This window comes from Phycodurus eques, chromosome 1, assembly GCF_024500275.1.
Source record: "Phycodurus eques isolate BA_2022a chromosome 1, UOR_Pequ_1.1, whole genome shotgun sequence".
NCBI lineage: Eukaryota > Metazoa > Chordata > Actinopteri > Syngnathiformes > Syngnathidae > Phycodurus > Phycodurus eques.
In genome coordinates, this window is record NC_084525.1 from 1,442,010 (window position 1) to 1,456,301 (window position 14,292).

At 39.2% G+C, this 14,292-nt stretch overlaps 1 protein-coding gene across 8 annotated transcripts in view; it reads left to right on the forward strand.

Annotated features, from left to right (window-relative positions):
• Window positions 1-14,292, forward strand: part of trim33 (tripartite motif containing 33) — a 70,554-nt gene that overhangs the window by 35,510 nt on the left and 20,752 nt on the right. For all 8 annotated transcript variants that reach the window (XR_009768253.1, XR_009768255.1, XR_009768254.1 and 5 more), the window contains 7 exons: window positions 2,064-2,196; window positions 3,378-3,494; window positions 3,635-3,749; window positions 3,912-4,058; window positions 4,495-4,612; window positions 6,704-7,005; window positions 11,819-12,013. Coding sequence is in view for 3 of the 8 variants with exons in the window: in XM_061671548.1 (XP_061527532.1) it covers window positions 2,064-2,196; window positions 3,378-3,494; window positions 3,635-3,749; window positions 3,912-4,058; window positions 4,495-4,612; window positions 6,704-7,005; window positions 11,819-12,013 (1,127 nt within the window). In the remaining 5 variants the exon portion in view is untranslated. The remainder of the gene's footprint in view (window positions 1-2,063; window positions 2,197-3,377; window positions 3,495-3,634; window positions 3,750-3,911; window positions 4,059-4,494; window positions 4,613-6,703; window positions 7,006-11,818; window positions 12,014-14,292) is intronic.

The window sequence follows — 14,292 nt, forward strand, 5'->3', positions numbered from 1 at the left end:
GATTCGGAGTACTTTCTTAAAGTGAGAGGATGAGTCTGTTGGAGCAATCGCTCAATGGAAATGGAAAAAAAAAAAAATCTTTTTAAAAATGTGATTTGCTGGATTGGCTTTAAGATATTGTCTTTCACTGTTAAAATAAACCTTCCACTGAAATTACAGACCAATCACGTCTTTGTCAGAGGGGGAATTTACAAATTCATTGAGGGATCAAATAATTATTTCCGCCACTGAATATTCCGAATAATATAATAGTCTATATAATTATGGTGACTGGTTATGGTTCAAATTATATATCACACCCAATAATGTATTGAATTTATAAAAGATGATCCTGTCAACATCAGGGTAATGAAAACTGTACATAAATGAACTTTGCAGGTCATGTTTTTTGTATGTTAAATTGTTTTAGTAATGAGGAAAACATACAAACTGTTCAAAGAATAGGGTTTTGTGTTTCAGCAAATGAGAAATACTGTATACTATACTGTAAGAATAGAATACCTAGAATTTAATAACTTCACAAATAAATGAAATGGTAAAATTAAAAAGAAAAAGCATTAAGCAAAACTAAATGAATAACTGGCGGATCATCATAGTGGCTCGTGGTATGATTCGTAATAGAGTGGGGTTGCTGAGTTGGCTTACTTGGATATTTTTACTCCTTGATGCAAGTAATTACCTCTTATCCCCTGTAGTGCATTATGTCCTGTAAGTTTTCTCGTAATTTATGGAATGTGTATGTGTAGAGGTAGGTTCAGTAGTCAAAAACTAAAAAGTCGGCCACTGATGGAGGAGTACATGCTAATACTTAGGATAATATGACTCAAGTAAAAGAAAAAAGTAGTCTTCCAAATAAGTACTTGAAGAGTTGAGTATTCAGTGAAAAAAAAAGAGAGAAAAAACTACTGAAGTAACTGGTGAGTGGCTTGTATTTCATATTTTTTTTTAACCCGTGCATGAATATCATGTAGATGCAAATATATTGTACCACTGTATTAATTCAAATATTGTCATTTGATGGCTCGTGCTATACAGTTTATCATACACCCTCATGTTCATATACAGACTCAAATTGTCATCACGTCAGTAGCATACAGTATGCTATGGATTGACAATCTTAAATTTTAAAAATAGCCCAGTTGCTTATGATCTTTACCAGTTATATATGAAGAGTACCATCACATGTTGATGTTTTTTAACACTTTTAGTAAAGCAACAGGTTGATACTAACAATCATACTGTTGAGTACCAAAGAGGAGAATGCGAAGAGTTGCGTGCATACAATATTGAGGTAATATATCGATGATATCATATTGTAGCAATTAATTGATCTGAAGAAACCCTTGATCGAAAGTTACTAAAGTCAAAATGAGTAGAAAAAGTACAGAAATACTTTTAAAGGTAATTACTTTTTATAGCAGTATAATTTAACCTGTAACAGTAAGCAATATCGTGGCAATATTTCTATGGTAATATTCCATTGTAGCAAATAATTGAGCTGAAGAAACCCGTGATCAAATGTTACTGAAGTCAAAATATGACTAGAAAAAGTACAGAAATACTTTTAAAAGTAACCAAGTATATTTTATAACACAATAGTTTAACCTGTAACTGTAATTCAGAGAACCTAACTACTTTGTAAATATATTGATTTGAGTTGAAAGCGATGGACCATGATCGGCATCTGTTTCGTTTAAATAATGTAATATCGTACTGTGGAAAGAAGAGCGGTTTAAATACAGCAGTAGTAACGTAAGTTGTGTAGAAATGCGTCTGAACTGTCGAAAAGCCCCAGCCCTAGTGAGTTGATGAACATGAAAATGTTTAAATATTGTAATATCCTACTGCAGTGAATGGGTTAAATGCTGCAGCAGTAAAGTAACTCACACTTCAATCATCTGCTATGTTTACATAATGTAGTTTAATATTGTACCGTCATGACTGGTGACGTCATTTGCTGAATATTAGCATCTCAAGCTGGTGTTGATGGTATGTTTGAAAGCATATTTTGAATATTTCCTTCATTAGTTCATTCACGGGGCGTTTCTCCTCTGTGTTGCCAGAGTCTGTGAGCGCATCTGGACAGAGGCCTGTTTTTTGTCCCATCCACAAGCAAGAGCCACTCAAGCTTTTCTGTGAGACCTGTGACACTTTGACTTGCCGGGACTGCCAGCTGCTTGAGCACAAGGAGCATCGGTAGTCTTTTAAGTTATCTAAGAAAATGGACAGTATGCCTGTTAAGTGCGCTACATCTTCCAGCAGAGTTGCATGATTTGTTGTTTATTAGGGATGGTTCAATATTCACTATCACGGTATTAAAAGTGCCTTGATATCGTCGTGGTCTTGTCTCGGTGTAAAATAATGAGGCGTTGTGCTTACAATTTTGTTTTGGGTCGGCTATACATGGCCACGTCGCTTAACCAGTCTGCTGCAGCGCTCGACTTCTTTATTAGAGTAACACGCACCCGATTGGACGGCTTGGTGACTGCTACCAGGAAGCCCTGTGAGTCGGCCCTCCGCGGGATCGGAGACAATCCTCCAAATTTAAGCATATTGTGTCAGTAACATTCTTTAGTGGAGTCGTGTTATCCAAAGTCGAAGGTCGTGGGTGAAAGAACGTCACGCAGAGAGGAAATAACGATTCCCACTCCCCATTACACCTGGGCTCAAACAAACCCCTTGTTAGTACTGTTGCTGTAGTGCCAAAAATGAAATAATGGAAAAAATGTCGACTCCATACAAATACAGACGTTAAAGCAAAAATAAATCTAAAATAATTTGCTCTTGTTAGATGAAATGTATACATTTCAAATTAAAACATATTACAGAGGCTGCTTAGGAAAATATATCTTCTTTCAGCATCACATCAGCTGTAAATCAGTTATGAATTAAAAAGTATTACAAATCCTGTCAAATTGGTAAACGGACAATTTCTCAATTTTATTATTATGAGCATGGCATGATTATTGCTGCGGCAATAATAGTATTTTGGAGGTGTATGAATGTAGACATTGGATAGACGGGGATAGAAGTGCACGGTAATATCTGATTTGAAGATATCTTTTTCCACAAAATACTACTAAACTACTAAAACCTATCGATCAGGGAAAAAGGTCTTTCAGTTCTCCTGGGTTCGCCCCTTTGCCCCAACTGTACTGCGAACATTCCTGCAATACCGAGTCTTACTGCTGCAACACTGTCAGCTTTCCCACGATATCGCAACAATTATCTTACCTCGAGGCTAATACCGCGATAAAACTGAACCATGAGACATAGATATCCGTCCATCTCTATTGTATTTATTCATCCAGTTATGAAGTCTTGCTGATAATTATTCTGTTAACTGAAAGTTGTCGGTGACAAAAACTGTTTTTTAGGTATCAGTTCCTGGAGGAAGCTTTTCATAACCATAAAGGCATCATTGAGTCAACCGTGACCAAACTACAAGAGAAGAAAAACTATGTCCATTATTCAGTATCTCAAGTACAAAACAGGTGAGTAAAAGCCACTCTTTGTGACCAATTGACATGCATTGGTAAATTCCTATGGTAGTGACCTTACCAAAATAACATGAATTACCAGTACATGGTTTACCCAAGGCTTTTTATGTTTTTTTTTTTTTTTTTAAATCCAGGTTAAAAGAACTGTCCGAAACCCATAAGAAGGTTGAACACGAGATCAAGATTGCGGTGTTTACTCTGATAAATGAGATTAACAAAAAAGGGAAGTCTTTATTACAACAGCTGGAGGTAAGATAATTTATCTGATAAACTCTTCTTTCTTTGTGCCCCCCTTGTTGTTTTGGATCAAAATGAGGGGCTGTAGGATTTGCACCGCTGCTCAAACCCTCTGTCGATATTTTACAATGTTCAACTGTAATTTGATTTTGAAATATTCATATTTGTGTCTAGACTGTGACCAAAGAGCGCAGTGCAAGGCTGATGGCCCAGCATAAGGATACCACTCAGCTGGCCCAGCAGATCCACCATGTGCTGAACTTCTGCCAATGGGCCATTTCGACTGGCAGCAGCACTGCACTGCTTTATAGCAAGAGACCGGTATGTTGTTGAGCAGCATCTTACGTGGAATATACCGTAGTATTTTATTGAACCAGAAAGGCGTCTACCTCACAGTTCTGAGGACTGGGGTTCAATCCCCGGCCCCGCCTGTTTGGAGTTTGCATGTTCTCCCCGTGCTTGTGTGGGTTTTCTCCAGGCGCTCCGGTTTCCTCCCACAACCCAAAAACATGCATGCTAGGTTGATTGAAGACTCTAAATTGCCCGTAGGTGTGAATGTGAGTGCGAATGGTTGTTTGTTTATGTGTGCCCTGTGATTGGCTGGCAACCAGTTCAGGGTGTACCCCGCCTCCTGCCCGAAGATTGCTGGGATAGGCTCCAGCACTCCCGCGACCCTTATGAGGAGAAGCGGCTCAGAAAATGGATGAATGAATGAATTCAGGTCAACAAATTAGTGTGTTTCTGTCTGTACTTACAGATCTTGTTCCAGCTCCGCCAGCTCTTTAAGGCGAGACTAGAGCCAGTGCCCGTGTCCAATGGAGAAGTACGATTTTTCTGTGACCCCACCTTCTGGGCCAAAAATGTGGTGAATTTAGGTATGGGAGCGTATGTTAGCAGAATTTAAAAATTTAACATTTTTAGTCCTTATTTTACCTCCACCAAGCATGAAAGCAACACCATTGGGTTGCTTAACAGCATTACGCGGTAACACCGCGTAATGCCGGTTTCCAGCAAAGGCTGTAGACGTGTAGCACTTGCATAGCAAGAACCTATGAAGTTTCACTGTAAATACAAAGGCATGATGACAATATAGCATCCCACAACCCTGTATTGAGTCCAGCCTAAGCGAACTGTAAATTGCTGAATTGGTATGTTCATACAATGCTGTCAGAATGCGAGGCATCCCCATTGGTAGCCGAGAATCAAGATGCACTTTAACGCAAATTCCAAACATTTAATCTGGGATCAGATTGGTCTGGATAGAATTACATCTAAAATGGAGCATTACAAACCAGGATATGTGATCCTGATCCTTGTAAAATTGGGATATGGATTTGTTAATCCAATCCTACCCAGAATCCTGATCAAATGCTGTTCTTGGATATTTTAAAATTCCAATGTTGGGATTAGGATAGTTTTGTTGCTAAACATCGTGATTATCCTGATCCCATTGGTGTACGAATGTATGTGTGAATGGGTGAATGTGAGGCTTTGTAAAGCGCTTTGGGCACTGTGATGATGTAAAGAGAGCGCGATATAAGTGCAGGCCAATTACAATTTACCATATATTGTGTAATATTACAGAAAAATAGGCCTACCGACCCAACCAATTCACAATTATAAAATTTAACTTCAGATTATTACACTAAATATTAAGGTTACCTTAAACATCCCCATCAAGGGCAGTAGGCTATGACTGTGATTGTCAAACTGGTATTAGTAGCACTGGCGGTACGTGGGTTCTCTCTAGTGGTACACAAAAGAATCACTACCTGAGTACAGTTCTGTTATGTTTAACCTGTAAATTCAATACATTTGTATTTAATCTTTTAAAATGTTGTTTTTAAACATTTAGGTAAACATTCTTTTTTTTAAATGTGCAATACATTTTAATTTAGGCATTATTAAAGTGCAGTTTTATTTTTTACTATATTTCAGCACAGTGCTAATGTTCAAACTGCATCATGTTGGAGTGGTTTACAGTAATATTAAAGGGATAAAACCGTTCTTGTTTTTTCATGAATCTGTAGGCCTACTGCGCTACTGTATTTTAACATTGGTTATCATGATGTTACTTGCAGAGCAGAGTAATTTTTAAGTGGTACTTGGTGTAAAAAGTTGAAAACCACTGGATTTACACATAATCATTATTTTGGTCAATAATTGCATAATCCCTCATAAGATTAACATATTGACCTGACATCCCCAGACACTTAAATCCAAAATACTTTGTCTAAATGAAGTGATAAATAGCATATCATGCTGAAGGCAATTTGTAGAATAGCAGAATAAAAAGTAAACAGGTGAAGGCTATAAATATAATAATAATAATACTGTTAAGTACTCAAAGACCTCAAATCTGGATTCTGTAATCCTGATTTTGTAGTATCCAGATCCTTTAAATACCATGACAAAAACTAAAAGATCAATTTGATCCGTGATAGGAGAAAAAGGGATTACAAAATCCCAATCAATCTTATCCAGATTATTTTTTTAAATACTGGGCCCTGTTCATTTGCTGCCAAACCTGCGACTTTGTAGTTATACTACACTGATCTGATAGCTTTGAGGCACTAGCTGCAAATATTGATCCATCATCTGCTTTCAACATCTAAAGTAGTTTTAGCTGCCGCTGTACTGACCATGTAGCGTGGACACTTGGAACTCGAACAGACAGATGATCAAACAACTCAAAATCTCATGTTAAACTTGTAGTGTAAGAGTTCAACAAGAATCCAGCACCTGAACAATTTTCTTTGAATTTTCTTTGGCTTTTTTGTTTTTACCCTTTAACAGGCGTATCAGTGGTGATAAACCAGAGTAAAGAGAACAAAGGCCATGCTCCTGGATCAGATTGTGTTCAAGTTCCAAAGGTCATTGTATAGCTAGAAAATTATGTATGCTGTAATAAATTAATTCCTAACCATCCACTCCACTGTTTCTTTGATGACCTTTTCCAATTCCAGGTAACCTGATCATCGAGAAGCCACCGCCACCTGCACATCCACCCAATATGATGGGTGGTGGCGCTCCCATTTCACCAGGCCAAGGTCAACACGGCAAAAGTCAAGGGCAGATCAATCTGGCCCAGCTCCGTCTGCAGCACATGCAGCAGGCGGCCTTCGCACAGAAGCAGCAACATCTCCAGCAACAGCACCACCACCAGCAGCAGCAGCAACAACAGCAGATGCAGCAACAGATGCGCCTTGCTTCGCAAATGCCTCAGCAACATTCCAGACAGACTGTCCCACCCATGGTTCAGCAGCAGGTAACAGTGTCATGGTTATGAGCACCCATCAACACTGTAGGAAAGCTGGATGCCTTCTACATCACATTAAGTATTTTTCAAATCAAAAGGTCTTCGAGTATGAATGTACAGTTATCACCTGTGGTTTGAATTGCTTGTGTGTGCTTTTCATTATTAGACGTAAAAGTGATAATTGATAGAATGTGTCATGGTATTTTGAGATGCAGAATTAGGCATGAAGACTTGCACAAGACTAATAAGTGCATTCAGAGAACTCTCCCAAGGCATTTGTCACTGAGTCAGTGACTAATGTATAAAGATTCTGTATACTTTATATACCCCATTTCTTCAAACAATAGTCTCAATGCTCATAGGCATAGATCGTTTTATACTTGAGAGTGTTAGTCCCGGGATGTACGTCATGGAAACAATGAGTTCCAACCCGGGAACAATTAATCCCTGCAATTTATCTTTCCGGAATACAGATACAGTAATCCTACGCTATATCACGGTTCTTGCTTCGAGGTCCCACTATATTGCAGATTTTTATTTCAGGAGTTACTCTATTTTTTATACTGTTTGTACAATATTTTTGTTATCCATTGGGATTGCTCTCTCTCAGTATGCAATGTGTTTAGTTAGGCCTGTCATTATAGCAGATTTCTTAGGACGATATACTGTATTTTCCCAAAACGACAAACGATACTATTGTTTTTTCTGCTACTGATATAATGATAATTCAAGTACACCCTTTTTTAAAAGAGCAATTCTCTTTTAATTCTAACAATGAACGTTGACGTAATGGAGAACAATAAAATAAGTATAAATAAAACTGTTCACAAAAATTGCACTTCAACAAATATTACATTTTGGCACAGAGCTATAAACAGTCCCTAATGCCTTAATAGGCAATAAATATACTGCCAATCTAGTTTCCAGTTGGTTAAGAAAAAGTAGCAACATGAATAAGACAAATGGATCAAAGCAACCTGTTTTGATTCAATATTTGACTTTTTAAAAGTCTGCAGCCTTTCTTTAAACGCCGCTTGGACAACATGTTCAACAGCTACATTTCTTAAAATAGTAACGCTATACTGTATAGTGAGCATACGTGTGCGATAGTCACGTATGTATTTGCATTGTTGGGGGAAAGGGTTACAGAATTGCAAGCTGATGGGAACCTGGAGATGTCCCACTGTGTTTTTTTGTTCCCAACTGAAGAGATTGGGTGGGATGGCTATTTAAAATGTATTTTGTCACTGAAGTTTTAAATTGTGTCTTTGTTGCGACTTCATACAAAGTCGACTTATCAGCTCGTTGGTGTTAGCGGGTTGGCAGCGTTCATCTGGCTTGAATCCAAAATGTTCCCACATCATCGCGGTACCGTTAGGCTTTGAAACTAATTCCATTTATGCCGCTCAATTTTCTGTAACTGCAGCCACAGGCTCGCCGTCAGAAAATGTAGCTCCATGTACGCGAGTGTCCGCATTTAAAATGTGCACGCAGACACGCACACGGCCAATCAGACAGTGGGTCCCCCGCTCTACACTATTTGATTGTTTTAGAGACCATGATGAAACCCATCGTGTGTCTCCTTTCAAGTCACTGAAATGTTTTTTTTTTTTCTTCCTCAAATGACTAGGCACCTGTACGCGCACTCAGCTTTTTTTTTTTTTGGGCTGCACCATTCAAAATTAGGGCGCTTATGCCTAATGACTAATTGACTAATTAGTCGCACGCTGTAGTCCTGTCCCGTTCTTCAAAAAAAAATATTTAAAAATGCGTGTAAAAATAGTAGACCAGTTAAGGACAATGTTCCTCGACGTACAATTGCAAGGAATTACGGGATTTCATCATCTACGGTCCATAATATCAAAAGGTTCAGAGAATCTGGAGAAATCACTGCATCTAAGCGGGAAAGCCGAAAACCAACATCGAATACCCGTGACCTTCGATCCCCCAGGCGGCACTGCATCAAACACCGACATCAATGTGTAAAGCATATCACCCCGTGGGCTCAGGAACACTTCGGAAAACCAATGTCAGTAAATACAGTTTGGCGCTACATCCGTAAGTGAACTTGAAACTCTACTATACAAAGCAAAAGCCATTTATCAACAACGCCCAGAAACGCCGCCGGCTTCTCTGGGCCCGAGCTCATCTAAGATGGACTGACGCAAAGTGGAAAAGTGTTCTGTGGTCCGACGAGTCCACATTTCAAATTGTTTTTGGAAATTGTGGACGTCGTGTCTTCCGGGGCATAGAGGAAAAGAACCATCCGGACTGTTATGGACGCAAAGTTCAAAAGCCAGCATCTGTGATGGTATGGGGCTGTGTTGGTGCCAATGGCATGGGTAACTTACACATCTGTGAAGGCACCATTAATGCTGAAAGGTACATACAGTTTTTGGAGAAACATATGCTGCCATCCAAGCAACGTCTTTTTCATGGACCTCCCTGCTTATTTCAGCAAGACAATGCCAAACCACATTCTGCACGTGTTACAACAGCCTGGCTTCCTAGTAAAAGAGTGCGGGTACTAGACTGGCCTGCCTGCAGTGCATACCTGTCTCCTATTGAAAATGTATGGCGCAATATGAAGCGTAAAATACGACAAGGGAGACCCCGGACTGTTGAACAGCTGAAGCTGTACATCAAGCAAGAATGGGAAAGAATTCCACCTCCAAAGCTTCAACAATTAAGGCCTTTTTATACTCCCGCAGTCGTGCGGCCGACAACGCCAGCATTGCATCACGTGACCAATAAATTTCCCCGCGCAGCATCTCTGCGTAGCTTGCGCACACCTGACAAAAATAGTTGCTACGCGTCGAACGCCGCGGAGATCATCTCTCGCGATTGGTCAGTTTTAGTCACATGCTGTGATGACATACCAGCGTGCCCATTGATTCTACGTCGCCGCCTTCTCGATCGATTTTGCAGCACAATTAAACCTATCATCTGGTGATCTCGGTCCATTTGTTCTGTCGCGGTTGCCATTGTTGTTGCTTTGTTCCTTCTTACTGAAAGGAAAGTAAAAACGGCCGCCAGAAATGGCAAAAAAAAAAAAAAAAAAAAAATGCTGAGGAAACTGCGCGCGTGGGTTGCGCTCGAGTATAAAGGCAAACTACGTGAGGGACACCCGTAGTGACATCAGCGCGAGTATAAAGAAACCTTTAGTGTCCTCAGTTCCCAAACATTTATTGAACGTTGTTTAAAAAAAAAAAAAGTGATGTAACAGTGGTAAACATGACCCTGTCCCAGCTTTTTTTGGAATGTGTTGCAGCCATAAAAGTTAGTGATTATTTGCTAAAAGCAATAACGTTTATCAGTTTGAACATTAAATATTTCGTCTTTGTAGTGTGTTCAATTAAATATAGATTGAACATGATTTGCAAATCATTGTATTCTGTTATTTATGTTTAACACAACGTCCAAACTTCATTGGAATTGGGCTTCTACACAGAAGGTCTATTTCTCTCATATTATTTATAAATTTGTCCATCCACTTTGCAGGTGTGGCATATTAAGATGCTGATTCCTCAAGGCCTTTCACACTGCAGTTAGCAGAGCGCAGTACACTATTGACTAACAGTTTCATATCCAATTTATATCCACATACGAAAGGCCTGGGTCGGTTTGGAAAAAAATCTGAATGGCAATGTTCACAATGACATGGGGGGGGGGGGGGGGGGGGGGGGGGGAAATCAGATATAGAACATGTCGGATATGGGCAAAAAATCGGAATTGACCTGCAGTGTGAACATTGCCTTAGGCTAAGATCTTTCAGTTCAGCTCATGAAAAATGGGAGCAAAAATAGTTTTGTTCAGTGGAGATGGAGTGTGATATTCTATCGAATGTGACTGCATCTGACGAAAATTTTAATCGATTAATCGTTGGATTATTTTGTTTGATCAATCAATGAATCAGATAAAAAAAAAAAAAATTACGTCCCTTTGTTCAAAAACAGGACATTTTAGATTGGCAGTGCAGAAAAGTGAACCACCATGTGGCTGCATGAACATTCCAGAGCTCTTAAAGTAACAAATTATGAACAATAAATAAATAAATGTTGAGCTTAAAGCTTTATAATAGGCCATGGACCAACGCACCAACATCCATCCATCCATAATTTTCTTCCGCTGATGCGGGGTCGGGTCGCGGGCGGCAGCATCTTAAGCGGGAAGACCAGACTTCACTCTCACCTGCCACTTCGTCCAGCTCTTCCAGGCGGATCCCGAAGCGTTCCCAGGCTAGCCGGAACATAGTCTCTCCAGTGTATCCTGGGTCGTCCTTGATCTCTCCTCTCTGTAGGATTTGCCTCAAACACCTCACCAGGGAGGCGTCCAGATGCCCAAGCCACCTCACATGGCAAAACATGCTGTTGTGGGGACCTCGTTTGTCTTTTCTTAATTGCCGTAGTCTGACAACATAATAATCGCATGGCACAGCGTGACTGATGTAATCATTTCGTGACACGACTCAATAATGAAATTCGTTGTGCTTTTCAATATCGATTTTATCGATTAGTTGATGCAGCCCCTTGTATGGACTTAATTTAAATTCAATTGTATTTTTTATTAAATTAGAATTAAATGTGAACATCCTTGGAAATCCAGGTTGACATATCATGTATTGATGGGAAGTTCCGTCACCAATTATAAATCAACACTTATAAAAGCACACACACGTTTTGGCGCAATTAATATAGAAGAGGTTTAATTTGACATTCTCATTTAAAAAAAATACATTTTCATGAACGAGGATACTGCTGTGATCTGTGTGTTCACTGGCTTGTGTTTCTAAGCTGCTATCTGTACATTATTTCCTGACCAGCCTCCCAGACTCATCAGTATGCAGCAGCACCCAAGGGGGCAAATGGTCCTAAACGGTGGGCCCGTTCCCTCCATGTATACCTCGTCCCACCACATGCGTCTACCGGGCCCACCACAGGGCAGGATACCCACAGCTCAGCCGAGACACAACGGGCAGCAATATCCCAGTATGATTCAGTCTCACCTACAGCGACAGGTTTGTACATGCACACACACACAGACAGACGCGCACAACTTTTTTTGAAAACTTATTTTGGGGCGTTGGGTGTCGAAAATCTTTCCATTCTCTTCTTTTGTGGCACCACAAATTATTCCAATTAGCTCATCAGATTAACTTTTTTTTTCAGTGTTACATATTGCAGTTCATCGTTTGTACCTACCTCTGTTTTTTTATTGGGTTTTTACTATTTGTGCACCAAAATGAAAATTCTTGGCCGAAAACCAAAGCAACGCAGAAATTACTGTGACAATAATTAGTACAATTGCATGGCTATGACTGCAGAGCTGCCAACCTAGATAAATTCACTTCCAGAACAATAATGGAAAACTAATTCTGCATACTGTTAAATTGCACAACCCAATCATTACTCTATAATCATAATTGTTAATAAATGATGGCTTCAGTATTCATTTGAATATATTTATTACATCAATGTAATGGTGAACGCAGTTGCATGCTGATTTTGTATTTCCTGTATTAACTATTGCTGCTGTAACGATTAAACTTATAAATGGTTATTATATTGATGTACTTATAAACTTCGATGCCCTTGTTCTCAGGTGACGTAACGGTGACGTACTAATTCATTTCTGGTTGTTCATTGTCCTGTGTGGCTGTGTAGCGCCATTGTGTATTGTTTTTTTCTCCAGACACTTAATTTACCTACTATTTTGCTTTTCAAAGTTGGCTACATTCCACTGTAACGCGGTTCCAGCCAGACCTATGTGAAAAGTGTACTGAATCACCAAATCATTTATTTTGGTGTTTTGCGACTACATGTCACAGTAGCTTAGCAATCAGCATGGCTTCTACATCCTTCTCCTGTTAATTACTCCTCATCCTGCCTTCGTGATAACAATACTTATAAAAGGTGCAATTTATTCACTCCCGTGCAGGCATTAATAGAGACTTAATGCTGTGAAGGCACCTGACACTAAGCGAACTTTCGGTTTTGCGCCTCCGCATCTTGTTTAGCCCCATTAGTTTGCTATGCATAGCTCGTAGGTAGCTGGGGTGGTACAAGATAGCATGCAACTAGCTATCCCTAATACATACAGCAGAAAGCCGGAAAGTTGGGTGATGGTTCAATGTGGATGCGCTGTTTTGTTTTTTTCCTCACTATATAGTGTACACAACCACATGCTGGCAGGGGTTTTTGCTTGCGTTATCATAACTTCCTGTTTAGGCCATTTTATTTTAGTGACAAAAGTATTTCAGCCAAAAATCCAAGAAACTCTTTTGGGCAATTTCACCTGAAAATATTCAGTGGCCGGAAATTCAGTGCATCACTAGTTTTTATAATATACAGTGAGTGCCATGAAAAAGTATTTGCCCCCTTCTTAAATTTGTATTTTTAAATGATTATTATTATTATTTTTTTACATATTTCCCCACATCAATGTTTAAGATCCTCAAACAAATGTAAATATCAGATGAAGATAACCCAAGCAAACATAAAATGTAGTTATTAAATGACTTTATTTATTAAAGAAAAACAATTCAAAGCTTCCTGGCCCTGTGTGGAAAAAGTAATTGCCAGTAATTGAATTAACTGTGGCTAATCACATTTTTTGGAAGTTAATTTTTTTTGGGGAGGAACGTTAACTTTCACTGACAACACCCAAGCCTGATTACCCAGACCTGTTCAATCAAGAAATAACCAGAATAGAGTCTGTCTGACAAAATGAAGTCAGTCAAAAGATCTCAAAGTTGCAACAAAATGCCATGATGTGAAGAAATTCAAGAACAGATGAGAAATAAAATAATTGACATCTGTCAATCTGGAAAGGCTTACAAAGCCATTACTAAAGTTAGGACTCCAACAAACCACTGTGAGAGCCATTATCCACAAATAAAGAAAACCTGGAACAGTGATGAACTTTTCCAGGAGTTGCCAGCCTTCAGACATTACCCCAAGAGAACAGTGACGATTCATCCAGGAAGTCACAAAGGTACCCAGGACAGCATCTAAAGAACTGCAGGACTTCTTTGCCTCAGTTAAGGTCAGTTCATGACCCAACAATATGGAAGAGACTGGGCAAAAATGGCAACCATTGCAGAGTTCCAAGGCCAAAACCATTGCTGATCAAAAAGAACAAAGGCTCATCTTTAAAAAAAAATATATATATATATAAATAATCTGAATGATTCCGAAGACTTTAGCGAAAGCATCCTATGGACTGATGAGACGAAAGTTAAACTTTTTGGAAGGTGTGTGTGTCTCGGCGTTACTGTAACACAGCATTTCAGAAAAA